This window comes from Chiloscyllium punctatum, chromosome 37 (assembly GCF_047496795.1).
Source record: "Chiloscyllium punctatum isolate Juve2018m chromosome 37, sChiPun1.3, whole genome shotgun sequence".
Lineage (NCBI taxonomy): Eukaryota > Metazoa > Chordata > Chondrichthyes > Orectolobiformes > Hemiscylliidae > Chiloscyllium > Chiloscyllium punctatum.
Window position 1 is genome coordinate 33,423,825 of NC_092775.1, and position 27,062 is coordinate 33,450,886.

General features: G+C 38.5%; 1 protein-coding gene across 2 annotated transcripts in view; it reads left to right on the plus strand.

Moving 5' to 3' along the window:
- Nucleotides 1-25,399, plus strand: part of LOC140462987 (beta-1,4-galactosyltransferase 5-like) — a 97,825-nt gene extending 72,426 nt beyond the window's left edge. For both annotated transcript variants that reach the window (XM_072556566.1, XM_072556567.1), the window contains exons 5-9: nucleotides 3,857-3,973; nucleotides 8,259-8,446; nucleotides 11,119-11,241; nucleotides 19,679-19,780; nucleotides 22,350-25,399. In XM_072556566.1, coding sequence (XP_072412667.1) covers nucleotides 3,857-3,973; nucleotides 8,259-8,446; nucleotides 11,119-11,241; nucleotides 19,679-19,780; nucleotides 22,350-22,497 — 678 coding nt within the window. In that variant the 3' untranslated portion in view covers nucleotides 22,498-25,399. The remainder of the gene's footprint in view (nucleotides 1-3,856; nucleotides 3,974-8,258; nucleotides 8,447-11,118; nucleotides 11,242-19,678; nucleotides 19,781-22,349) is intronic.
- Nucleotides 25,400-27,062: the final 1,663 nt, after the last annotated feature.

Below are 27,062 nucleotides of genomic sequence, written 5' to 3' on the forward strand. Positions count from 1 at the left end.
TCCTTAATATCCCTACCCTTTTATTGTCCACTTGGTATTTAAAGGTTAGTAGACTTTTGAGTTTCTTTTTGTTGCCTGCAATTCAGTTTTCGTTCTGTCTTTATCAGTCAACTGCTTTTCCTCAACTGTTTGAATTTGACCTTATTTTTACTTCAAGACGTAATGTGACATCAATCATGCACTCCTTTGTTGTTGCTCTCTTGGCATCTACTGAGCCCTGACTTTAGTTCTTCCTCCTGTTCACCCTTTGGTTGTATCTAGTCTATAACCCACAGACTGTCCTCAACAATCACCTTGCTTTACTTGTCAGTGTTTGGTGACCTTTTCATCCATCTATATTCCCTCTCATCTCATTGAAGTTAGCCCTCTTCCTTTTAGAAGTTCAGTTTACTTTACTCTTTGTTGCTAATCTAAACCTTGTTTAGTGTTCTCTCTTTAGAAACTCTTTCTCCCAAAAGCATTTGGCCCATTTCATTTTCCAGTGCCAAATCCAGAAACATCTCCTTTTTAGTTGGACCAAGAGCATAAGAGATGAACGAAGTTCATCCTGAAAGGGAAGGCTTGTAGGTATAGTGAATACTGGATGACTAAAGAAATTGAGGGTTTGGTTCAGAAAAAGAAGGAAGCATATGTCAGTTATAGACAGGATAGATCAAGTGAATCCTTAGAGTATAAAGGAAGTAGGAGTATACTTAAGAGGAAAATCAGGAGGGCAAAAAGGGGACTTGAGATAGTGTTGGCAAATAGGATTAAGGAGAGTCCAAAGGGATTTTACAGATATATTAAGGACAAAAGATAACTAGGAAGATAATAGGGACCCTCAAAGATCAGCAAGGCGGCCCTTTTGTGTGGAGCCACAGAAAATGGGGGAGATACTAAATGAATATTTTACAACAGCATTTACTGCGGGAAAAGGATATGGAAGATATAGACTGTAGGGAAATAGATGGTGACATCTTGCAAAATGTTCATATTACAGAGGAGCAAGTGCTGGATATCTTGAAACAGTTAAAGGTGGATACATCCCCAGGATCTGATCAGGTGTGCCCGAGAACTCTGTGGGAAGCTAGAGAAGTGATTGCTGGGCCGCTTGCTGAGATATTTGTATTATCGGTAGTCACAGGTGAGGTGCCGGAAGACTGGAGGTTGGCAAACGTGGTGCCACTGTTTAAGAAGGGCGGTAAAGACAAGCCAGGGAACTATAGACCAGCGAGCCTGACCTCGGTGGTGGGCAAGTTGTTGGAGGGAATCCTGAGGGACAGGATGTAAATGTATTTGGAAAGGCAAGGACTGATTTGGGATAGTCAGCATGGCTTTGTGTGTAGGAAATCATGTCTCACAAACTTGATTCAGTTTTTGGAAGAAGTAACAAAGAAGATTGATAAGGGCAGAGTGGTAGATGTGATCAATATGGACTAGAAGGCGTTCGACAAGGTTCCCCATGGGAGACTGATTAGCAAGGTTAGATCTCATGGAATAAAGGGAGAACTAGCCATTTGGATACAGAACTGGCTCAAAGGTAGAAGACAGAAGGTGGTGGTGGAGGGTTGTTCTTCAGACTGGAGGCCTGTGACCAGTGGAGTGCCACAAGGATTGGCACGGAGTCCTTTACTTTTTGTTATTTACATAAATGATGTGGATGCGAGCATAAGAGATACAGTTAGTAAGTTTGCAGATAACACCAAAATTGGAGGTGTGGTGGACAGCGAAGAGGGTTACCTCAGATTACAAAAGGATCTGGACCAGATGGGCCAATGGGCTGAGAAGTGGCAGATGGAGTTTAATTCAGATAAATGCGAGGTGCTGCGTTTTGGGAAAGCAAATCTTAGCAGGACATATACACTTAATGGTACGGTTCGAGGGAGTGTTGCTGAACAAAGAGACCTTGGAGTGCAGGTTCATAGCTCCTTGAAAGTGGAGTCGTAGGTAGGTGGGATAGTGAAGAAGGCATTTGGTGTGCTTTCCTTTATTGGTCAGAGTATTGGGTACAGGAGTTGGGAGATCATGTTATGGCTGTACAGGACATTGGTTAGGCCACTGTTGGAATATTGCGTGCAATTCTGGTCTCCTTCCTCTTGGAAAGATATTGTGAAACTTGAAAGGGTTCAGAAAAGACTTACAAGGATGTTGCCAGGGTTGGAAGATTTGAGCTGAACAGTCTGGGGCTGTTTTCCCTGGAGCGTCGGAGGCTGAGGGGTGACCTTATAGAGGTTGACAAAACTATGAGGGGCATGGGTAGGATAAATAGACCAAGTCTTTTCCCTGGGATCGGGGAGTCCAGAACTAGAGGACATAGGTTTAGGGTGAGACGGGAAAGCTATAAAAGAGACCTATGGGGCAACGTTTTCACGCAGAGGGTGGTACGTGTATGGAATGAGCTGCCGGATGATGTGGTGGAGGCTGGTACAATTGCAACATTTAAGATGCATTTGGATGGGTATATGAATAGGAAGGGTTTGTAGGGATATAGGCCGGGTGCTGGCAGGTGGGACTAGATTGGTTTGGGATATCTGGTCGGTGTGGACAGGTTGGACTGAAGGGTCTGTTTCCATACTGTACATCTCTATGACTCTATGACTTGTCACAAATTCTTCCCCTTCATTTTCATTCATGTCAACATTATCCAAATTGATATTTAGGTAATGAATGCTTCCCAATATCAATATTTTATAGTTATTATGCATCACTGATTTCTCTGAAGATTTGCTCTTCAATTTCTCTACTTCCTCAGGGCATTCTGTTCTTTTGTACAGTACCATGACATCCCCAATCAGAAGTATTACAATTTTATTGCATTCCCTGTTTGTATCACTTTATTCACTACTTATTTTTGCTTTTTGTGTACTCTCTAAACCTATCTGCATATTACTTACAGCCCTTCCTAGGCTCCTCAGTGAGGTACAAGGTTCTTTTCTAGTACAAACCAACTATCTCACTCATGGGCATCTTTTAATCCACTTTTACTTCTGTAGTCTGGAACCCACCTCGTCCTGCCAATTATTTCAGTAGTGAACCTTTCCACAGACATTGAACCTCAACAGGACCGTGACTAACCTGGCCTTTTTGAGCAGGTGTCCCTTGCCGCAGGTCTCACCTTAACATTCCAAGAATTTGAAGCTCTTCTCCCCCACCTCCCTCACCCATTTCCCCATACCTTGTCTCGAGTTGTACTATGATCTTCCCGTCTCTTTCCATTTCTGCCTTTTGTTCATGAATTCAAATTGCAATTCAACCAGAGATCTCTACTTTTTTTTGAAGTCCTACTTTTAACTTGATCAGTAACTTCTTTAAAGTTTGAGCAATGGATATTAGTGCCCCTCACACCCCTCAAAAAAATAAAAACTGTATTAATGTATGACTTAATTTGACTCAATCCTCCCTTTCCCTAATAGTATAATCAGCACTCTTCTCCATGATGTTCCTTACCCTGATTCAAGAGAGGCAATATACAATGTGGGTCATACCATGACGGTTACAAAAATTCTGTTTCTTCTACTAACTGTGGAATTTATACACTTTGCTGTTTTCCTCCTGTGTTCAATCCCTGGTTGTCACTGCTAGTCGTATCCAATGTCGATTACTGTGTTGAGAGTGGCACACACCCCGAATACTCCTGCACTTTCTGCTTTTTAATTACATCTCTTTGTCACCAATCAACTGTTCAGAACTCTGTTTACCTGTGGTGTGGTCACGTCATGGAATATGTAATGTAGGAAACACTGACTCTCTCTCTGATGCTATGCAGCATTGACAGTAGCTAATTTTTGGAATGCTTGAACATTTTGAACGTGTCTCCAGAGTTTTGCCCCTCAAATCTGATATGGCAGATGACCTGATCTGAGTGTTATGATTTCAGGTGGCAATTTTGATCCCATTCCGCAATCGTCACGAGCATCTCCCAATCCTGTTGAAACATCTCATTCCAATGCTACAACACCAACGTTTGGAGTTTGCGTTTTATGTTATTGAACAGGTGAGTGATGCAAATAGGCCAAAACTTTGTTTTCAGGTTCATGCCCTCCATGTAGCATAAATTTAACTTTCCACTACTTAGCAATATGGATGTGACATGTTATAACTAATTCCATTGCTGCTATTAAAATGCCTACTGTAAGTTACAGACACTTTATACAGCCAACAGCATTATTTAATATGAATGGCAAGTGAAAATAGCACGCATCATTGCTGTGGTAGCATTTTTATCAAAAAATTCACTAACTCAGTGTTTAGGCTCATTAATGATTAAAGAGGTATTTGTAAAAATAAAGACAATAATTGTAAATAATTAAGATTGCTTAATTAAAAACTGAACGGTATCGATTAGGAGCAAGGTACCATCATGCCATTCAGAAACTTTCTTTGGTTATAGCTTCTGCAAATGCTTAGTCACGTAGAACTTGCCTATTTTAAAACAAAGTTGAGTCTACCGAACAGATGCGTGCTGCCTTTTTCTAATGGCGCTGCTGTACAAATCTCATATATGGAAAATAAAAGCTTATTTTCCAAATGCTTTTCAGTATTCTTGTCAGAAAAGTTAGATTTGTTTTCAGGTTGGTAAATTCAATGCCAGCCTAAACTTTGCACTCTATGAACACAAACTCTAAAGTAAGCACGTAAAGAATGGAATTAATAAATTATATTTATCCATCACTTATTTATGAATACCTTTCATAAACTGCACTAAAAAAATTTACTAATTTAAAGCACTTTGCATATAGATGCTATTTTTGACTTAGTGTTATGCATTTCCTAGCATTTCGAATTGTCAAAATCTTGTGGATGTAACTAATAGTCGTGCTGTCATATGTGTGTAAATGATTTGAACTGGGTTGCGATGACAGAAAAATCAACAACGTAGTTGGTCGGACTAAACTTTAAAATGACTGTAGGAGGAAGTGAACAGAGTAATAAATTGTGCAGCTAAACTGCAATGCAAAGAAGTAAGAGATGATCTATTTCCAATGGATGATAGACCTAGTTATATATTTCACGGAGCAGATATAAAAGGGTACAGACAAAGCTTTAAATGGACAATATTTGGGTTGCAAAACTCTAGAAAATATTTTAGAAAGTACAAAATCCAAGATGTATTAAAGCAAAATAAATAATAGATTTGGATGCACTTGGAGTTTCATTATCAATTCTACTGGCATAACTTTTGAAAATGTTAATACCTCAAGAGGACATGTAAGAGATTCGCAATAATTGTATTAGCAATAAACAGTCCTTAATTATATACAGAGACAATAGAAGCAAGATGTATATTTATCAGAAACAAGACAATATGATAATTACTTCCTTTTTATTGGGTATACAATTTTCACCAACTGGTGAATTAGCAATTCAAGAACAAAAATTTTGAGAGTATTACCAGAAGTATGTGGGAGAGTAGTGAAGTATATTAACTTTTCCTAAGGATAGGAACACTGCAGAAGTGTATGGGAATGGGACCAAATGCATATCATCATCAGGTACTTCACTCGTTAGGATAAAGGCCCTGCCTTAATGTATAGGGTTTATTAAAAAAATTACAAACAGGAGGAGCTTAGAGTAATTAAAAATTGAAGTGGTAAATACTTGACTTCCTGTGAAAACTAAAGAAGAGTGATCCACAACAAAGTGGGTGTGATGCACAGCCTGATGGACTGGATCTCTAATTTTAAGAGTGTGCCAACTTCCAACACCTAGTGGGTTGAGTCAGATTTCTGATCCATTTTGAAGGAGAAAGCACACCCTGTAGTTTGTCTGGAATGTAGCATTTGATCTTGCCTGCTGCAGTGTCATTCTCTAATGGGAGAGTTTGATCTGATTGCCAGTTAGTCTTGCTATGATTGTAACATGTCTGAGGAACATGCGACTTGTGAAAATAGTGTTACAGTAAACTCAAGGTAAATCCACAGTGAGCTTTTGGCAGAAAAGACTTTGTATTAGTTGGTTAGCTATTTTTGTCTTGTTTCTTCCTTCTCTGTAAATATATATTTTTAAAAGCCCAAATGAAGGGACCAATACATGCTGTTCTTAATATGAAGGAAACTGGGGCAGTATGGTTGCATCCGTTGTGGTGAGTAGTTCTTTGGCTTGAGCATGTGCTGCAAGGCCTTGCTTCATCTGCCTGACTGACCACCAGGACATCCAGTGTGTGGGATGAGGGTGGTGAAAAAACATTTTCTACTTGTCTAAAAGGCAGAATTGAGTTGAGCCCTTCTTGGTAAAAGACCTTTTACTGAAAGGAGTATTTCCTGTACTCTGAAAGTTAACACATTCTTGGTGATCAACCACCAGAATATGCACCTGGTTAGAGCAGGCAGCAAGTGCCTTCAAGCTCAGGAGGTCAATGCACTTTGGTAGGGGAAAAAAAAACATTTGTGTTTATAATCACATTTTTCATCACCTATGGACTGAATGCTTTATAGCCAATAAAGTACAGGTCAAGTCCAGTCATTGCTGTACTTCAGGGAACTCAACAATCAAATTGCAGCAGTAAACTCCACAAGAAGCAATGTGCTGATGATCAGATAATCTGTTCCTGTTGTGACATTGAGGGATAAATATTGGTATGGACATTAAGGCTACTCTTTCAAGTCATGCTATATGGTCGCTTACATCGATCTAAGCAAGCTGATGCCATCTTTTTCTCCAGTTGGCTGCCCAATGTCCAAGTATACGCCCACACAAGGATTGGTATTCTTTACAAGCCACACACTAAAACCTAAAGAACATGAAAAGAATTGCATGAATGTATGACCATAAGATACAGGAGTGCAGGAAACTTAAATGGTTTTACATTTTTGCAGCCTAAAATTCAATAATAAAAAAGGGATTACATCGCTGAAGTTGGTTTTTTGAAAAGCAGCACTATATTTATCGGAAATTGCTATGGATTTAAGTCTAGCTTTGAAACGCATCCTTGCATGTGTTTTGGTTCACCACCTTCTCTGATGCGTTTTGAAGAAATGTTAAATCCAGCCTCAGTCTGTCTGCTTGGCTGAATGTAGAAGACCCCATAAAACTATAACTACTAGAAAGAACAGGTGAATTATCCTTGGTGTCTAGACCGATACTCCTCCCACAATCAATATCACAATAGAAATAATTATCTGGTCATTAGCCCATTATCTTGTGGGAGTGTACTGGTAAGACCATAAGGCATAGGAGCAGAATAAAACTATTCAGCCCATCGAGTTTATTGCATCATTCAGTCATGGCTGATATGTTTCTGAACTCTGTTTTCTTACCTTCTCCCTGTAATCTTTGATCTCCCTGACCAATCAAGAACATATCTATCTCTGTCTTAAAATCTATTCAATGATTTGATCTCCACAGCCCTCTGAGGCAATGAGTTCCACAGATTCTGTGCCCCCTGGATGAAGAAATTCCTCCTCCTCTCAGTTCTAAAGAGTCATTTGTCACTCTGCTGTGTGCTCAGGTCCTACTCATGATGGAAACATCATCTTCATATCCACTCTATCCAGTTCTGTCAAAATTCTGTAAGTTTCGATGAGATTCCCCCCTCCCCCCCCCCCCCCACCCACACCCAATATCCCTCTAAACTCCATTGCTTATAGTCCCAGAGTCCTCAATTAGTCCTCATATGGCAAGTCCTTCGTCCCTGGGATCATTCTTGTAAACCTCCTTTGGACCCCCTCCAACACCCTCCTTTAATTATGGAGCCCAAAACTGCTCTGACTAGTGCAACTTGATTGTTGTGTTTCTGACAGTATAGCATTAACTGGACTTAAAATGTAACTAACTCATTGGTGATAAAGCACTTTGTCCAATCGTCATGAAAAATGTTATACTGTATAAATGTCTTCCTTCTGTTATAATTGTGTGTTGCATTGTTATTGGTCCTGTTTCCAGCACCCTAGTTTCCTTTTTTGCTACCAATTGCAATGTGATTGAATGATTGCAAACTACACATCTTTTTCAATAGAGGCAATGAAAACTTATTATTTCAAAAGATTTTTAAAATTCCATTGCCCAAAATTGAAAATCAGACAATGTAGATAAAATCCATATTCTAATATTGAGATGTTTACAGTCTCCATAATTTTGAGATTGTTAGTGGAATAGTTGAAGTATATTCTTTGTGCTTCTAGATGTAGTAAAACTGTACACAACATTTTCAAACAGTTGTAATTCTGTTACAAGTAACACTGAAAAGGACCTTTCCCACTCTTGGCTAATACTTTAAAAGAGCATTTCTAAAGAACTTGAATGGTGTTGAAGGTTAATTGTTTTCTTTCTTTATTCATCAGGCTGGTTTCCACCCATTTAATCGTGCAATGCTGTTCAATGTTGGATTTATGGAGGCTTTGAAAGACATGGACTGGGATTGTGTAATCTTTCACGATGTTGATCATATCCCTGAAAATGATCGCAACTACTACGGTTGTGGACAGATGCCAAGACATTTTGCAGCTAAGCTGGATAAATACATGTATTTGTACGTCCACCTCTCATTTGATCTTAAGTGATTGGTTAGTCACATCTAGAAATAGGTCTGTTTTTAAAAAAAAGTCATTCAGGAAAGTACATGTAGCTTTAACATTTGAGTGAAGTTCACAAGATGTCCAGTCATTTTACTTTGCACTCCTCAGTGAAGATCCACACTATGCATAATTCTTCAGAAAGCTCTGTAAGCTTGTGATTTGTTCAAAGAATCTTGGTTGTGCTGTGTAAAAGATCAGCAAGAAGGTTATATGAGGTGACTCCATTGGTAATTGCTCCAACCATCATTTTCATTATTATTCATCATGTCGAGTGTAAACCCTGATCCTGGCAGACGGAAGGGTCAATGCTAGGACCTCAACCACTTACAATTTATGTAAATAACTTGGATGAAGGGATGGAAGGTATGGTTATCAAATCTGGTGATGGTGCAAAGATAGGGAAGTAATTTATGAAGAGAACACCAGGGAGTTATAAAAACATTGATAGGTTAGGAGTAATAGACTATGTGGCAGATGGAGTATCATGTGGGAAAATGTGAGATTGTTCATTTAGGTAAAAAGAATATGAAATGGTGCATATTATCTAAATGGTGAGAGTATTGAGGAGCTTTGAGATGAAGGTTCTTGGTGTCCTTGTAGGGTTATTTTGCAGTTTGGAGGCCTGTGACCAGTGAAGTACCACAAGGATCGGTGCTGTGTCCAATATTTATCATCATTTATGTAAATGATTTGGATGTGAGCTTAAGAGGTATAGTTAGTAGGTTTGCAGATGACACTAAAACTGGAGGTGTAGTGGACAGTAAAGAAGATTACCTCTGATTACAGCGGGATCTCTACAGCCCTCTGAGGCAATGAGTTCCAATGGGCTGAGGAGTGGCAGATGGTGTTTAATTTAGATAAATGTGAGGTGCTGCATTTTAGGAAAGCAAATCTTAGCAGGACTTATACACCTTAATGGTAAGGTCCTGGGGAGTGTTGCTGAACAAAAAGATCTTGGACTGCAAGTTCATAGCTCCTTGAAAGTAGAGTTGCAGGTAGATAGGATAGTGAAGAAGGCGTTTGGTGTGCTTTCCTTAATTGATCAAAGTATTGAGTACAGGAGTTGGAAGGTCATGTTGCACCTGGACAGGATGTTGATTAGACCAATTTTGGAATATTGTGTGCACTTACATATTTCTGAACGATGTTGTGAAACTTGAAAGCGTTCAGAAAAGATTTACAAGGACGTTGCCAGGGTTGGACGATTTGAGCTTTCGGCAGAGGTTGAATAGGCTGGGGCTGTTTTCACTGGATCATCAGAGACTGAGGGGTGACCTTCCAGAAGTTTATAAAATCGTGAGGGCGTGGATAGAGTAAATAGACAAAGTCTTTTCCCTGGGGTGGGGGAGTCCAGAACTAGAGGGCATAGATTTAGGGTGAGAGGGGAAAGAGATAACAGTCCTAATTGGCAACGTTTTCACGCTCTGTGCGTGTGTGTGTGTAGGTGGAGGCTAGTACAATTACAACATTTTAAAAGGCATCTGGATGGGTATATGAATAGGAAGAGTTTGGAGGGATATGAGCCAGCTGCTGGTGGGTGGGACTAGAAAGGGTTGGGATATCTGGTCCAATGGACAAGTTGGACCGAAGGGTCTGTTTCCATGCTGTATATCTCCATGACTCATTCTTGCATCAAAAAGTGAGTGTGCAGGTAAAATAAGTAAGTTGGAAAGTCAATCTGTTCATTTATCTTGAGGGGATTTGAATATAGACCTAAGAAAGTTTGTTTCAATTATACAGGGCACTGGTAAGGTGGCATCTGGAGTATTATGTACTATATTGGTCACTTTCCTTTTATGGGAAGATGCTTTAAGACCGTTTGGAGAAGTTTTACTAGACTAATACCTCAAGTGCTGGAGTTGTCATAAAAGGAAAGATTGGATGGGTTTGATGTGTATGTGCTGGTGTTTTGAAGAATGAAGTGATTTGAGGAATCTTGATAGCATAGATGTGGAGAGAATGTCTTCTCTTAATGAAGAATTAGGGGCCACCCATTTAGTTCATATCTGAAGCAAACTTTTTTTCTGAGGCTTGAGTGTCTTTGAAACCTGTTTTCCAAAAGGGTTGTGGAAACAGAATCCTTGAATTCTTTTGAGCCAGATTGTTCTTCAGCGAGATGGTGAAAGGTTATTAGGTAGGAATGTGGATTTTTGAATGGAAGAGCAGGCTCAATGGGCTGAATCGCCTACTGGTTCTCCAAAGTTGTGCGTTCACATAATTTTCTGTGATATACTCCTGCAACCATATGAATCTGTCTTATTGCAGCTTTTGAGAAGATTTGTAGCTCAAGTTGGGGTTTGGGTTGTACGTTTGCTCACTGTGCTAGTAGGTTTGTTTTCAGATGTTTAATCACTAACCTCCGAGAAAAAGATCTGAAAATGTTATTACCCAACTTTTAACAGTCCAAGACCCATAAATAGAAAGTGGGACAAAATACCAGCAGAGGCTCACTGATCATTTTATCTAGCATGGTAACAAAATGTCTGAGAACAAACCAAAAGCTCAGCGAGCAAATTTACAACCCAAATCTGTCTTATTTTAAACCTTTTATAGCACTTAATTGAGTATTGAATTATTTAAAAGATATTTTAATTGTTTATTATAGTTTTTCTTTTCTTTTTGACAGGCTTCCTTATGATGAATTTTTTGGCGGAGTGAGTGGATTAACAGTGGAACAGTTTAGGAAAATCAATGGTTTCCCAAATGCATTTTGGGGTTGGGGAGGTGAAGATGATGATCTCTGGAAAAGGTAGGTTAGTTTTGATATATTTAAGTAGCTTTATGTCTAAATTCATATGTTATGAATTCAATTCATACAAAACACTTTGGTTTAAAACAGGTGGATGTATTCAAATCAATACCACTTTAAAAGTAATTTCAGTAAAGCGTTTGATAAGGCTCCCCGCGGTAGGCTATTGCAGAAAATTTGGATGCATGGGATTGAGGGTGATTTAGCAGTTTGAATCAGAAATTGGCTAGCTGCAAGAAGACAGAGGGTGGTGGTTGATGGGAAATGTTCATCCTAGAGTTCAGTTACTAGTGGTGTTCTGCAAGGATCTGTTTTGGGGCCATTGCTGTTTGACATTTTTATAAATTACCTGGATGAGGGCGTAGAAGGATGGCTTAGAAAATTTGCGGATGTCAGTAAAGTGAGTTGTGGACAGTGTGGAAGGATATTTCAGGTTACAGAGGGACATAGATAAGCTGCAGAGCTGGGTGAAGAAGTGGCAAATGGAGTTTAATGTGGAAAAATGTGAGGTGATTCCTTTGGAAGGAGTAATAGGAATATAGAATACTGGACTGGTAGTGAGATTCTTGCTAATATGGATAAGCAGAGAGATCTCATTGTCCATATGCACAGATCCCTGACAGTTGTCACCAGGTTTATAGGGCAGGTAAGAAGGCGTATGGTGTGTTAGTGTTTACTGGTTGAGGGATTGAGTTTTGGTGCATGAGGTCAAGTTGCAGCTGTACAAAACTCTGGTGTGGCTGCACTTGGAGCATTGTGTGCAGTTCTGGTCACCATATTATGGGAAGGATCTGGAAGCATTGGTAAGGGTGCAGAAGAGATTTACCAGAATGCTGCTTGGTTTGGAGGGAAGGTCTTATGAGGAAAGGCTGAGGGACTTGAAGCTGTTTTTGTTGGAGAGAAGAAAGTTAAGAGGTGACTTAATAGAGACATACAAGATGATCAGATAGAGTGGACAGATGGTGATGACTAGCATGATGAGACACCGTTTTAAATTGAGGGGTGATAGATACAGGACAGATATCAGAGGTAGGTTCTTTACTCAGATAGTAAGGGCATGGAATGCTCTAACTGCAACAGCAGTGGACTCGCCAACATTTAAGGGCATTTAAGTGGTCATTGGATAAACATATGGGTGATATTGAAATAGTGTAGGTTAGATGGGCTTTAGATTGGTCTCGCAAGTTGGCGCAACATGGTGGGTCAAAGGGCCTGTACGGTGCTCTTATGATGTATGAATTTTAAAAACTTGTTTGTATGAGGGGCTTTATTGATTGACAGTCAATGTTTCTGAGTCTTGTTTTTGTTTTAAACAACAGCCTGAGTGTGTAAATGCCTGGGATGTTGTTGGATGTGTGTTATCATTGGGAGAATTTGATGAGTGAACAGGCTAAAAATTGAAGAATTTTCACTTGTTTTCATTTAGAATCAGGAATGTATTTTTTCATTTGCTTAAAGGAACTAAAGCCCTTAGTTTGAAAACTTATTTGTTTCAGATCGTAAAAATAAATCCTGGTTGAAATTATATTTATGAAAGTTTTTTTCCTAGAGAAAGACAGTAGTTCAGAATGTTGAGAAATAGGTTACCTCAGAAGACATTTTTGATGAAAGTTCCAGGCCAGAAGTGTTTTGGGTAGAATTCTGAAAGGGTTGTTTGAAGTAAAGAAAATTTTAATTTGTGTTGTGTGACCTATCAATAAATAGGTTTGAAACTCTCCAGACTGGGAATTGGAAGAAATTATTAAGTCAAACCTACAGATCTGATAGAGAAGAGGATTTACTATGGTATTTGAGCACAACAGAGTGATGACTTTGCAATAGATGTAATTGCATTTTTGTTGTGTTTAAAACCTTTCAAGTTATGCTGTACTAAATAATTTAGATTAACCTAGTTCATCTTTGTCTTTTGCATAATATACTGTTTGCTTTTATGCTTAAACCAAATCTGCAGCATTGCGTGCTTATTTTTCTTTTTAGTTAGTTTTACTCAGTGTGGAAACAGGCCCTTCGGCCCAACAAGTCCACACCGACCCGCTGAAGCGTAACCCACCCATACCCCTAACCTAACACTACAGGCAATTTAGCATGGCCAATTCACCTGACCTGCACATCTTTGGACTGTGGGAGGAAACCGGAGCACCCGGAGGAAACCCACGCAGACACGGGGAGAATGTGCAAACTCCATACAGACAGTCGCCTGAGGCGGGAATTGAACCCAGGTCTCTGGTGCTGTGAGGCAGCAGTGCTAACCACTGAGCCACCGTGCCGCCCCAAAGATCACATCATCAGATCATGTTTTGTTTTTGTTTTTATTTATCAAGTCTGACTTCAGTCTGGGATCTGACTTGTCCAATATTAACAACTGACATTAGAATGTCCAGTGTAGCAGGTGCCAGAAAATCCCAGCACAGTAAACCAAAGCAAATCCAGTAGTTAATACTAATTCCCAATCCAAATCCTGCCTTTGTATCAAATACCCCTCCCCAGAACTGTCACCTTGCAGTATTCACCCAGACCTGGGAAGTCTGGAGTCAGAGACTTTTAATAAAGATAATAAAGAATTTACTAACAAGATGTTTGTCTGATACAGCTGCAATCAGCTGCTACAAATATGACATTAGTGTGTTTTCTAAATGGGGAGGATGAAAAGCAATAGTTATCACTTGTACAATGAAGCATTTTAGCTTTAAGTAAGTACTTTCCTGATGCACTCAATTTGCCCTCATTTCCACAAGCTTATGCAAGCAAAGATAATAACACCACATGATGTCCTTGCTTACTTGTAATGATCACATGGCTCTAACTTCTAAATGTTTTTAGATGTTGTCTGAAATCGATATATATTTTTGTGCACAAATACAGACTGATTGAAAAATCTTAAAACAGGCTATGATTCATGAGCCAGCTGCAAATAATCTCTCATTCGCTCCACCTTTTTTAAACAGTCTATCTGGTTGATGAGCAATGCATCAATGGTAGCATCACTACTTAAATTGGCATACTACCGTCTAACATAGAAAATCATTCCTCGTGCTTTACAGAGCATAAAGAAAAACTGATAGTAGGACAAATTGAATGGATTAGGAGGAATGATTGATTTAAATGTTTAATTTGCAAAAGTGATTTTGATGAGATGAAGACAGAACAAGAGAAAAAGAGTCGAGGGAGACAAGAAGCAGAATGTAGGTGGCTGTGACTGAAATTCCCTCGACTCTAAATAATGTCGCTCCAGCAGATTTGAAGTTATCAAATGGAATAGAAAGGTGGGACGAAGAAGGCAGAGGGAACATGCATGCTAGCAGGCCTGACCCAAATCATCTGGAAAATGCAGGAACCTATCATTAATCAAGTCTCTGAGAAGATGAGTAAATTGTAGGTTTTGTTGAAATAAACCAGGTTCTGAAAGGTATCATTAAGTTATTTTAACTCCAACCGAAGAATCTATAAATGGGACCACACCTTCTTTATTTGGAATCAGTCATATATAACTAAAATGGAAAATGTCTTCAGTCACTCAGACCAGGTAGGGTGCCTTGTATTAGACTGGTCTGGATGTGAAAGTTATGAAAGTGAGATCATAGTAATATTTGTTGTAGATTATTTAGAATTGAAGGGCTATTATCTTTGAATAGATTGGTTTAGTATATCCTGAGGTAAGTGTAGTGGGGCAGAATCAGTGATGAGAATATGGTGTTTGGAGTAGAAACTACAGCTTTGGTCTTTCCATTGTTTAGCTGAAGGAATGCTTGGAGTCAGAAAGTGATGGCAGGTTGTACTGAATGTCACAAAAATTGTGGAAGCTGACCCCATATATCCAAATGAGGAAGAGAAGGTATAGCTCTTTCCGGGCGACTGAGGGATTTGGAGGAGCCATCGCTGTTGACATTGGTTTGGCCCACACAGCTGGCAAAGAGTAGATTCAAATCAATAATGTATCTGGGCTAGATAGTTGAGAGGCATTAAAAGAAAATTGAGTGATATGCAATGCTGATGGCTGCAGAAAGGAAAACAATTGGTATTTGTATGCGACATTTGGTCAGACATCTAAGATGTTTCTCAACAGTGACTCTGAATTACTGCGTCAACATTCTGTATTAGAACAGGTGAAGATGATGAAAAGCTTGGTCGACAACATTGTATTAGGTGAGGTAACCTTGTTAGGTTCTTTTCCTGAGGTTTTGCACACTTGGTGCAACTGCAACACACCAATTTCTGTGAGCAAGCAACCAAATTTATTAAGCGCAGTTACAGTACAGGCTTTCCAGAAGAACCTTTAACACGCACCTCGCAAAACTTACGGGGTCGTGGCAAAAAGCTCTCTCTGAACCAAAGGAAACCGTTAAAGTTTATTAAAGCTTGTACAAGCTAGGTGGCCCCCTTTGACCCCCTCTGTAGCTGTGCAAGGTTGAGTCAAAGTGAGGCACTCCACAAAGAAATCGCATTACCTCCCCTTTGTAGAGGTCAGTTGGCCATACTTACAGATGCTCTGACCACTCCCCCATAGTCACATGGGACTCAAGACAACCCCAGTCACTCAGTCACATGCTATCCCAGGTACAGTGGCAGGATGAGATCATCCTCGAAGATAATGCTAATGCCCTAATTCTGGGAAATCATTATGCAACTGGTTTCCTAACTCAGTGATTTCCCCAAGACAAGGGAAGAGATTGAATTGATAGTTTAATTTGACAATAGCAGCGGAATAATGTTTAAATGAAGTGTAAATTACAATGGATAGTCATCCACATTTTTTTCATGGCTTTTGTCCCCACCCAAAGACAGTGCAGTTTATCCCTTTAATATTACATTAATGTCCAGAGAGACAGTAGAATTTAATCTTTTAACATTACAACCCTGATGGAACACGAGTTGCCTACAAGCACTGTGTCCCAAAAAAAGGAAAAAATTCTTTTATTTTAAAATTTGTTCACCCCTTACAATGATCTAACCTTAGTAAAAGTGTTAACTGTATTTAAAAAATCTTGTAAATTAGCACTATAAAAGCAATCTTTTTCCGCATAGCAAGCTGGAAAGGTTTTATTAATATTCATTCAAGGGCTGAGGTAATTGCTGGCTCGGTCAGCATTTGTTGCCCATCCCTAACTTCCCAGAGGGGAGTTAAGAGTCAACCATATTGCTATGGTTCTGGAATCGAATGCAAGCCAGACCAGGTAAGGATGGCAGTTACCTTCTCTTAAGGACATTTGTGAACCAGATGGGTTGTTCTTGATATTTCATTATTATCATCAGACTCTTATTTCAGCATTATTGTTGAACTCCAGTTCCATCATCTGCTGTGGCAGGATTCAAACCCAGGGCCCAGAGCATTACTTGGATCTCTGGATTAATAGTCAAGTGATAATACCACTAAGTTGTCATCTACCCATACACCATTGATGGTCAAACACGTTTTCTGTGTTTTCATGCTGCAGTGTGAAATCCTGGAGCGTTTCTGTTATCCTGGCAGATGAACAGGTCACTGGGGTGATAATTATCCTTTATCATTGATGCATTTTATCCAATTTCCTGATCTACAACTCAGAAATACTGGAGGTCATCCAGACTGTCTTGGTAGCAGCATACAAATTGGATTATGTCTTTACATTGCTTTGTGACTGTGGCTTCCTGGACCACCTTATCAGAAGCAGCTTTTCAATTCCATCCATGTTGGTCTAGACAACAGCAGTTGCTTTTGCATTATATATTTCAGCTTTAAACACCAAAGAGTAATCTGGCAAAAATTGGTAAAACAGTCCAGTTCCATGCAAAGAATGTCTCTTGGTGCCTACCAGTCGGTGAAACTATTTTGCAGTTACTGCTCTAGATTTGTCTACGATCTTATTCTTTAGTGTGGCCAAACTCTGCGATAATTGATTGGTACTGTAATTTGAGAGCCGAGTGTGTGGTGCTGGAAAAGCACAGCAGGTCAGGCAGCATCTGAGGAGCAGGAGAATCGATGTTTAGGGTAAAAGCTCTTCAATCGCATGGATTCCAGACTACATTCAGACCAACACAATTTTGATCTGAACAGGACAACCAGTACCTGCTATAAGTTCAAAACCTCCAGAAACAGTTCTCCTTCTGGATCCTCCATTCTACACTTGCAGACATGTGCTGCCACCTAATCTCTACAGTCAGCCCTGCCTCAGCTGAGAGCCACATACACTCAGAACTGCAAAGGACCTCTGCTGTTTAAAAATCTCCCGCTCCTCGAATGCTGACTGACCTGCTATGCTTTTCCAGCACCACTCTCTCGACTCTGATCTCCAGTATCTGCATTCCTCACTGCCATATGAGAGGCTCATCTAAGTTCTGGATTGATAACATCAGATGAGCCAAACTTTTTCTGGTCACAGCCATTCTTCTGTTCAGTTTCCTACTCGATGTATTGTCAGGAATAGATAACAGCTTCACTACAGTTGGATTTTTTTGGGTATTGTGAGTTTGTTTGGAGGTGTGGGAGGAAAATTAAAACTGATTCAAATAGAATTGAGAGTGAGGTGGTCATAAGAAAAATAATGTGAGAACATAAGAGCTAGGAACAGGAGTAGGCCATCTGGCCCCTTTTGAGCCTGCGCCACCATTCAATAAGATCATGGCTGATCTTTTCATCGACTCAGCTCCACTTACCCGCTCACTCACTATAGCCCTTACTTCCTTTATTGTTCAAAAACCAATCTCTGCCTTAAAAACATTCAACAAGGTAGCCTCAACTGCTTTACTGGACAAGGAATTCCACAGATTCGTAACTCTTTGGGTGCAGAAGTTCCTCCTCAAATCATTCCTAAATCTGTTCCCCCTTATTTTGAGGCTGTACTCCCTCGTTCTAGTTTCACCTGCCAATTGAAACAACTTCCCTGCTTTTGTTACCTATTCTCTCATAGATTGCAGAGAAGAAAATAAAATGTCTGTCTATGTGCCAAGTTTAAACACATACTGATCTTTTTCAAATTGATAGCACCTAAGAGGCCATGAAGCTTTGAAACTATCCCAGGAATATGAGCAAATTCTACAAAATGCAAGTCAATGATATACCTTTCCCCAGTACTATAAGATTTGTGGAATAGCTGTCTCCATTTTATTTCAATTAGGAAAATTTCTAGTTTTAATTTTAATATAGTAGCCCTGAAGATAAAGGCACTAGTTACTGCTGCAGCATTGCTACATGTTACAGGTGTTGCATGCTTACATTTACATAAAATTATCAATTTATTGAAGCTCTTCAGTAAGCTTAGAGAGAACAAGATATACTTACATTACTCAGTGGTCGAGTTTAGATATTTTGCTGGAATGTCTTTCTTGGGTCATTGGTGTTTGATCTGTTCATATGGTGACAATCCTGATGAGTAGCTACAGAATGATATAGTTTCAATTTCCAGCATTCACAGTCTGATGTTGGAACTTGCAAAGTTCAGCTGCTTTTCCTTGGAAATTGTTGAATGTATTTCTTTCTGCTGCAGTTGGCAAGGGAGAGATGTTGTAAAGCTGATTTGATCTCCAATAGAATGTTATCCTGATAAGGTGTGATGGAATGGTGCTATGTAAGAGCTAAAAGATCATCCCCAAATACAAGAGGGGAAGCCAGATGAAGAGTAAATATCCTGAGACATGAATTTTTCACCCGAGTTGAAGAATGGTGAAAACCTTACGTAGGCACTGAACCCTACTAATGTCATTATTGAATAAATCTTTAAATAGTCAAGGTTGATCTCTTGTTGGAAATGAACTTGAAAACCCTTCAGGATTATATCTGTTACTGCGTGATTACTGCTAAATTACCTTGAACCTAGACATGGAGTTAATTTTGGCTCTTGCTTTGAGGTTCTAGATTATGGCAATTGCCATAAAATACTTTTCACTTGTCTTTTTGAGACAAGTTTGACTTACACATTTTGTTATTGAATATTTGTTAGCATTGATGCACTGAATTCTGTATTCTTTTAAAGAGAAAGTAGATTCATTTGTACAGCTTTTTGTTTGGATTACTTTGGTTCTTAATTTAAAAAATGGAGTAAGTTTTTTGATGGCAATACTGTATACAGGCCGAAGACTGAATCACACTAGGTTAATTAGTAAGATTTGTTATTAGGACAAGTTTCTTGAGTTATTCTTTGTTCTGCCCCTCTCTCACAAATTGAGGTAAATGGAGGATAATTTAAAATGAAAAGCAATGGGTGCTGCTACCTCAGGTGAGTAATCTTCTAGACGTTTTTTGAACTGTACTTGCTGATCACTTTGGCAAATTCAAGTAACAACTGTGTTTGCTGTTGAAATTCTCCTCAACACTTAGAGTCATACAGATGTACAGCATGGATACGGACCCTTTGGTCCAACAGTTTGACTTGAAACTCTATTTGCTTCAAAGTAAGTGTAAAATGTTCAAGTTTTTTGATTGAACTAAGAACATTTATTAAAGAATCTGTTTGGCTGTTTTCAGGGTTCAGTTTGCTGGACTTACAGTAACAAGACCAGGGGGTGATTTAGGAAAATACAAATCAGTTCCTCATCACCATCGAGGGGAAGTGCAGTTCTTGGGAAGGTGAGTAGGACGTTTCATATTATATCTTAATATGCTGTTGGATTTAGATTCTGAAGAGACAATAGAAGACAAAATAGCATATGCTAATTCATAAAATTAGCTAAAATAGGTATTTGGCAAGGTGGAAATTCTTACTGGAATTTCTGCCATGTATATATAGCTCTAAAAGATTAGACTCGCTATTGTAGTAATGGTGCCCTTCACGCTCCAACACATGCCATTCAGCATTATGAAAGTATCCTATGTGTAAGTTGGCTTTAAATTCCGTTTGAGTCCTTTTACCCCATGCATTAATAAATTACTGTTCACTCGTGTAAGCTTACGTAATCAACCTGGCCCTATCTTTCAACATTTTATTCAAGCAAATTCCAAAGGTTAGGAGCATTAAAATGTAGGAAACAAATGAAAAACCAATCCAAACCATTGCAGATAGCAAATAGAAGCAAAGCCCTTGCTGAAAGGAAAATTGGCACTGAGACTGACTTTTCTTGTATAAACAAATTTTTGTAGATTATTCAATTTTTTTTTATTTTCAAAATCCATAGAAAAGTATTTGTCAAAGTGCAAAAGCCTATATTAGAATTCGAAGCTTAAATATGTACTTTCAGGCCTGGAGTGCAACAGCTGTGTTGCTTTTGACCATTAAATTAAATTGGCAGTGTACTAACAAACTGATCCAAGTATTTATCTAATCATTGTGGATGAAGTTTCAGAAAGGAGATTTTCTCAGATGTGTGAAATGTGATTCCAACACAGTTGATAAAGTTTTCTTTATCAAGAAAACAAATCTCTGGGCATCCTCTGACCAAGCACTGTTTCCAAAATCGATTTCAGGTGGCTCATCTGAAATAGGTTAATGAAGGTCAGTATCCCATCACTATGTCACCCTTTATATCTGCACAGTGCATGACACTGGCCCAGCTAGCTCAGAGCCAGCGCCTAGAGTGAACAGAACCCCTGGCATTTCTATTTATAGTTGTCAGCCCAGGCTCCTTGATTGGACCAGGTTTACAGCCCCAATCAGAGAACTCATATTTTGAGGTCCACCTAGCTGACCTTGTTCCAATCTAACTAAGCATCTCTGCCTTGATATGCAATCTGATGGCTGTCACTGTGTGAGTATCAGTGAACATGTGCAATTGGTGCTTTAAGTACCAATATCAACTAACTCCAAGTCTCATAAATAAAGTTACTACCTTACATGGAATAATTACTTATTTATTCATCTTTTCTATCTTGACTTTTTGAAGATTGCATGCTAGATTTTGCCATCACCTGTAAAATAGTGGCACTTCCTGTTGACTGTACAGGAACTGTTCATAAAATGTAACTAATTCCCTTGCCTAACCAGATTTTAAATCTGGCACCCACATAACGAGATTATAATGGCAGTGAGATCAGTATATAAAGTGGAAGTAGCCAATCACATAAACTAGTCTCAGACAGAAAAAAATCAGAAAATTTTAAACTTACTTGATCCTACATGTTTTAATGTAATTTTTTTTGATGGAATGATAAATGATTGAAGAGAGCTAGAAATAGAAGTATCAATTCTGGTGTAGACTCCAAAAACTAATTTTTGCAGAAGTGTAGATCTTGGACTACAACTTGTACATTTCTACATTACTCTGCACAAGCAGGTTCCTAAAGGTACTGTTGATGTTTGTGCAGTTTGATGATGGCATTGACGTGTTCAATATGTTGCTATTGCAAAGTCCAGGCTAGTGTACATTTCATAGCTCCTTAATCATTTAAGGAAACCATAACACCAAAGAAAACCTCCCCAATTGTCCATTTAACTTACAAATATAAAGCATAACTGAGTAAAATGCAAATATTCAAATATGGCTTTTGAGTTTATGCTTCTCCGTTTTGTGAAATGTTTATTTGAATATCATTTAACATCTGAAATTGTAAAAATTTCTTCAGTACAGATGTCATAAAACTAAACTTTTTATAGAAGATGGTGTTGGGAGAATGCTACAAACTTGAACAATCAATGAAATTCATTAACCCAGAGGGTTGTGGAAGCTCAATCATTGAGCAGGTTCAAGCATAAATTTCTGGCGATTAATGATATTAAGGGATATGGAGATAGTGTGGTAAAATGGCATTGAACAGATGATCTGCCATGACCTAACATGGTGGAGCAGGCTTGATAGGGTCAATGATCTACTCCTGTTTCTATGTTCCTGTAAACCTTTTAAGAATGCCACTGAACCATTGATTTCTTGACACATTCTGACCCTTCATTGTATAAGTAACAAACCAAGATCGAAGAATGTAAAACTATTTTGACTAAAAATAGATTTGTTTTGTTTTTGAATCACTCATATATTAATTCAGCTATACTTCAATCTGTTGTGGTACTAACTCGATTAGTACAATATTTACACTTTTTGTTGAAGCTAATAATTTTGAAAAATTGAAGCTCTCTACTTTGTTTATTGTTGTCTACAAATGCAAGCAGTATTTGTTAAATTGTTATTTGGTTATTTGATTATTTTGACTGACATGAAAGCATCCTCAATAAACTGTTTCACTGAAATGTGTTTTTTTTTAATTACAGATATGCTTTATTGAGACATTCTAAAGAAAGGCAAAAACTTGATGGCCTGCAAAACTTGAAGTACTTTCCAAATATTACAGTTGAAGCCTTGTTTAAAAATATAACTGTAAACTTGACACCGGAGCTGGCTCCAGTGAGACACTATTAATCTAAAATGGGCACAACAGTTTAGTGAGGGTTAGGGTCGCTTGCTCAGAAAAATTGATGGACTTGTAAACCTGGTTTAAAAAAAAATCTACCGTGAGACAACACAGAAGTTCCTTTACGTAGTCATGAGGAATTTGCTGGCAGTTGATTTGATTATTTGACACCAGATTGAATATTGATCAGTGACTATGCAGCAGTGCTGGTGAATATGAGAAAACCAGGCCTGAAAAAATCATTGTATGGAGAACTTCTTCAATGTGACCTCTTCCCGCTTTTCCAATTGGATAATAGTACATCATTAATCACGAAGGAAACACAAACTGAAGAATCCACTGAACAGTATCTGGGCAAAGAATCAACCTGAATTCCAAGACTGCAGAGCTACTTGGAAACTGTTAAACCATATTTTGATTTAGGATGCCAAGAAGAATGAAGTGAACGGTTTCCTTTCCAATCACCTTGTGATCAAATATTAAATTGAAAGCATACAATTACCTTGTTTTTATTCACTAGCAATTGTTAATGCACTTCTAGTGGATGATGCTTTTGTTTTGTAAATAAGCTGTGAATTGCCAGATATTTTTTTATTTATAGTCTACTGAACCACAAGGTTTACATGTTCAGGTCAACAATATAAGTCTGACACTGTTGTATGTGTATGGCACAGAACACTCTGAATATAATCCCCTTAATTTTAAATGTGAGGTGAATAGATTCATATGTGTTCCTGAATATTTAACTTAATGGGTGTTCTATTTCAGTCCTCTTTACTGCTACACTCTCATGCTGCTGAAATTCATGGATTGTTCCTAGAAAATTTGGCATCCTTATACATGCCTCCATTAAAGCAACAAACTGCAGTTGTTTGACTTAACTCAAATATAAACAATTATAATGAATAATCAGCATTTTAAAAAGTAAATTTGTGCCAATTATACTGTGACATTTTAATTAACAAAGTATAGTAGAAATGTAGGAAGCAATTTTCCATTATTATGAATTTGGTTTATGGCAACTTCCAGAAACTTTGAAACTGCTGAGTTTGTGTTTCTTTAATGTTCTGAAATTGAGGAATCCAACTAACATTTTTTAGTCCAAGCACTTAGCTAATACTTTGAGCTTATCTGCCTGAATTGGTGAGTTCCTTTGCTCCTATGCCAATCATATTTGTGAACATTTGTAAACGGTCAATTTATTGACTAGGTGCTAATGCCCATTGTTTGAATAAAAATGGTTTCTAGTATTAGATGTTGTAGCAGTTCACTGCACATGATAACAATAGGACAAGAAGCTAAACACAAGCTTCTGCAGGGTTTTTGACTAGGACTAATTCGATACATGATGAGGCTGCCTGTATAGCTTTAACACAACTGTTGTAGGTCTAGTGTTCTATGTGCCAGGAGGAGATGGGGAAAAGAAAAACATTAATAGCAAAAGAAGTGGAGATATGTATAGTTTTTGGTATCAATCTTTGGTTTACACCTTTTGAGTGTATGGTCCCATCCACCAATGAATGGTGATGTCATGATACAGGCCCTGCTGTTTGCAATGAGGAACAGCCCAAGTGTATAGAGATGAAAGCTTTTGTTGCAAGGTCATGATCAGTCAATATGAGAGGACATCTGGGGATGAAATTTGCCCTTTTTTTTGCCACGCTGCTAGTAGAACACAAAATAAAATTCCTATTTTGGACTCTGCTGATCCTATTTTGGACTCTGCTGATCCTATTTTTGTTTAAAAAAGGTTGAAGGCAAAGAATTTCATTCTCCTAGACATATTTGTCCTTGAAAGGCTGTTAGCCTTATTTAGTTTTTGTTAGTATTTTAAAGCTGGTGTTTTACAAAAAAGTATTGCATATATTATCCAGAATACTGTGTATGATGCGGTCAGAGTGTATAGCAATAAAGAGAATGCTAATTTGTTTCATTTTCAGCTGTCAGTGGTAGTGGTTTAAAATGGTAACTTGTTGTTGCTATTTCTGAAACTGGTATTGCTTTAATACAGAAATAAACATGTAATTGTATTTGTTTTGATTATAGCTATATGTAAGCCTATGTTTGTGTCTTTTCTTCTCTCCTTTTATCCTCTTCATATACACACGCACAAGCGCATACTCTCTCAAATGGCTTTGATGAAGCACTTAAATATGTACTGTTCATGTTTTGCTGATTTTTCTAAACAATTTCTCTTTTGTGTAATTGTGTAGATGAGAAAATTGAGATATGCATGCTCCAACATATTATGGAACACATTTTGAAAAACATCACTGTTTAAGAATTGGAAAGCAGCTGTAAGGCAATACAGTACACATTCCAAAATTCTATTGATTGTTATGTTCCCATTTTAACTTCTAGTGTCAAGTTAAATCTTTTCAGAACACTTCTTTTCCTCTAAATATTCAACATACCGACTTGGTAAATTCTTTGCCCATTTCATAAGCATGTTCACGTAATGCAATTGATGGATATTTCTGATTTTAATTGCTTTTTACCATATTATACACAAGACCCACAATGTGTTTGCACATGAGCCAAATTGCATGCAAAGAAGTTGGTAAATGGGCAAGGAAGTAGAAATCTATCAAACTTTCAATAACATACTGTACAGAAAGATGGGCAAAAAAAACCCTTGAAAATACCAGCCCCTTTTTTCAAATGTTGGCATGCATTGTTAAACTATGGTGCCTGTTAAATTTTTGTTGTATGGTCTAGTTTTTGCATGTTTCCAAGTAGAATTGGCCAGATCAGCAAAGTTCTAGACCTGTGCACTGAAAAGCATCAGAAAGTATTAGAGTTCTCACCTCAAAGCCTTTTGTCCCTTATTTCACACCTTTGATCATTTGTTATACATTTTTGTATTAATTTATGGATGAATTTTTCAATAAAAAATGAAAGACACCATGAGTTGACGTGTAGCTCACAAATATTTCATAAACATTAGATCATTCATTATTTGAGGCAATTCAAAATAAATAACTTACAGTGTTCTTGTGAAGAGATTGCGCTGGAATTAAATCTGTGCACAAAATGTACTTTGACCAAACCATGATGATTTTGTACAACATGAATAAATGTTTGGCTTCTCCTCCCAATCAATCACTAGCCTGATCCCTACTTTCACAATTCATTCATTGTTGTCCAATGCCAGTGCCAGCAGTATGATCAGAATATTTGCTTTAAACTGATGTCCAACCAATATTTTGTTCCTGATTTGATTTATTTGTCACACATTTTGTAGCAAAATATAGGGAGTGGTTGGGGCTGTGTGGAATAGCACTCTCCGGCATCATTGTAAAACACAGAAAAATAAACTAAAACATAAAGTATAAAGACAGAACAAGAAACGTTTAACTTTACAGTCCTCTTGTCAAGTGCTCCATCATGGGCCTGGTGGCTAGGCACATGTCCCCTTTGCCATGTGGCCAAGCTGGAATAGAAGTTGCCATTCCATGGTGGATTCTTGCCTCCACTGGTCCTTGCCACCTATTCATCGCTGGACCTCGCCAATGCAGATAACCACTGATGCTCCTGGGGTACTGCATTGGCCCAAACTTTACTCCCGCCAAGAGTCCATTTCAGGTCCACCTTGCTATTGCAGCTGCTGCCAATGCCGCAGGGTCTCATAGCGGGCCCAAATGGCTTCTGGCATTGCCTCCCTGAAACTGTGCTGCAAGCAGATACTGCTGGCAACCCAAATTTACCTCTGCTGCAGGACCGCTTTGTCAATGCAGAAGCTGCCGGTAACCCAAACTCTCCACCACCACCGTGAGTCCGCACTGGGCCCGCTCACTGACTGTAAAGGTTTATCCAAGAACATATTTAATCTAGTTTTATCAATTCCAGAATACATCCATGTTAATTGTAGTATCTTACCAGCTAATTATGTTCATCACCAAACATGGAGATAAGGACTCCTTGATTCACATAAACCAGTTTCAGTGTATTGCACTTTTTTTTGAGGAAGGTGAGGGGGGAAATGGGGGTGTGGAAGCATGATGGCCTAGTGGGTGTTATTGCTGGACTATTAAACCACAGACCGATGTAATGGTGTGGGGACATGAGTTTGCATCCTGCCATGATAGATGGTGGAATTTGAATTCACTAAAGGAAAACTCTGGGATTGAATGTCTAGTAATGACCATTGTCAACATCTTTGGGTGGGTGAGGTGGGGTGGGGAAGCAGCTGGTTCATTACTGCCTTTTAACTGACCCACATGTGACTCCAATATTTAAAATTGCCCCCCTCAGGGTAATTTACAAATGCTGGCTAAGCTAGCAATGCCTACATCCTGTGAATCCTTTAAAAAATCATTTGCAGTAACCTTACAGTACTAAATATATGGGATAACTACTTCAAAAGGGGGAAAGTTCTGTGAAGTGAGCCTAATTGGAAGGTTCGTTCAAAGAAGTTGACCAAAAAGCAGAGTAAATAGGAGCAAGAATAAGTCATTTGGTCCATCAAGCCTTCATGCCATTCAGCATGTTCATTGCTCATCCTTTTATGTCAGTACCATATTCATATGCTCTTTCCCCCATACCTCTTGATACTTTTCATCTCCTACAAATC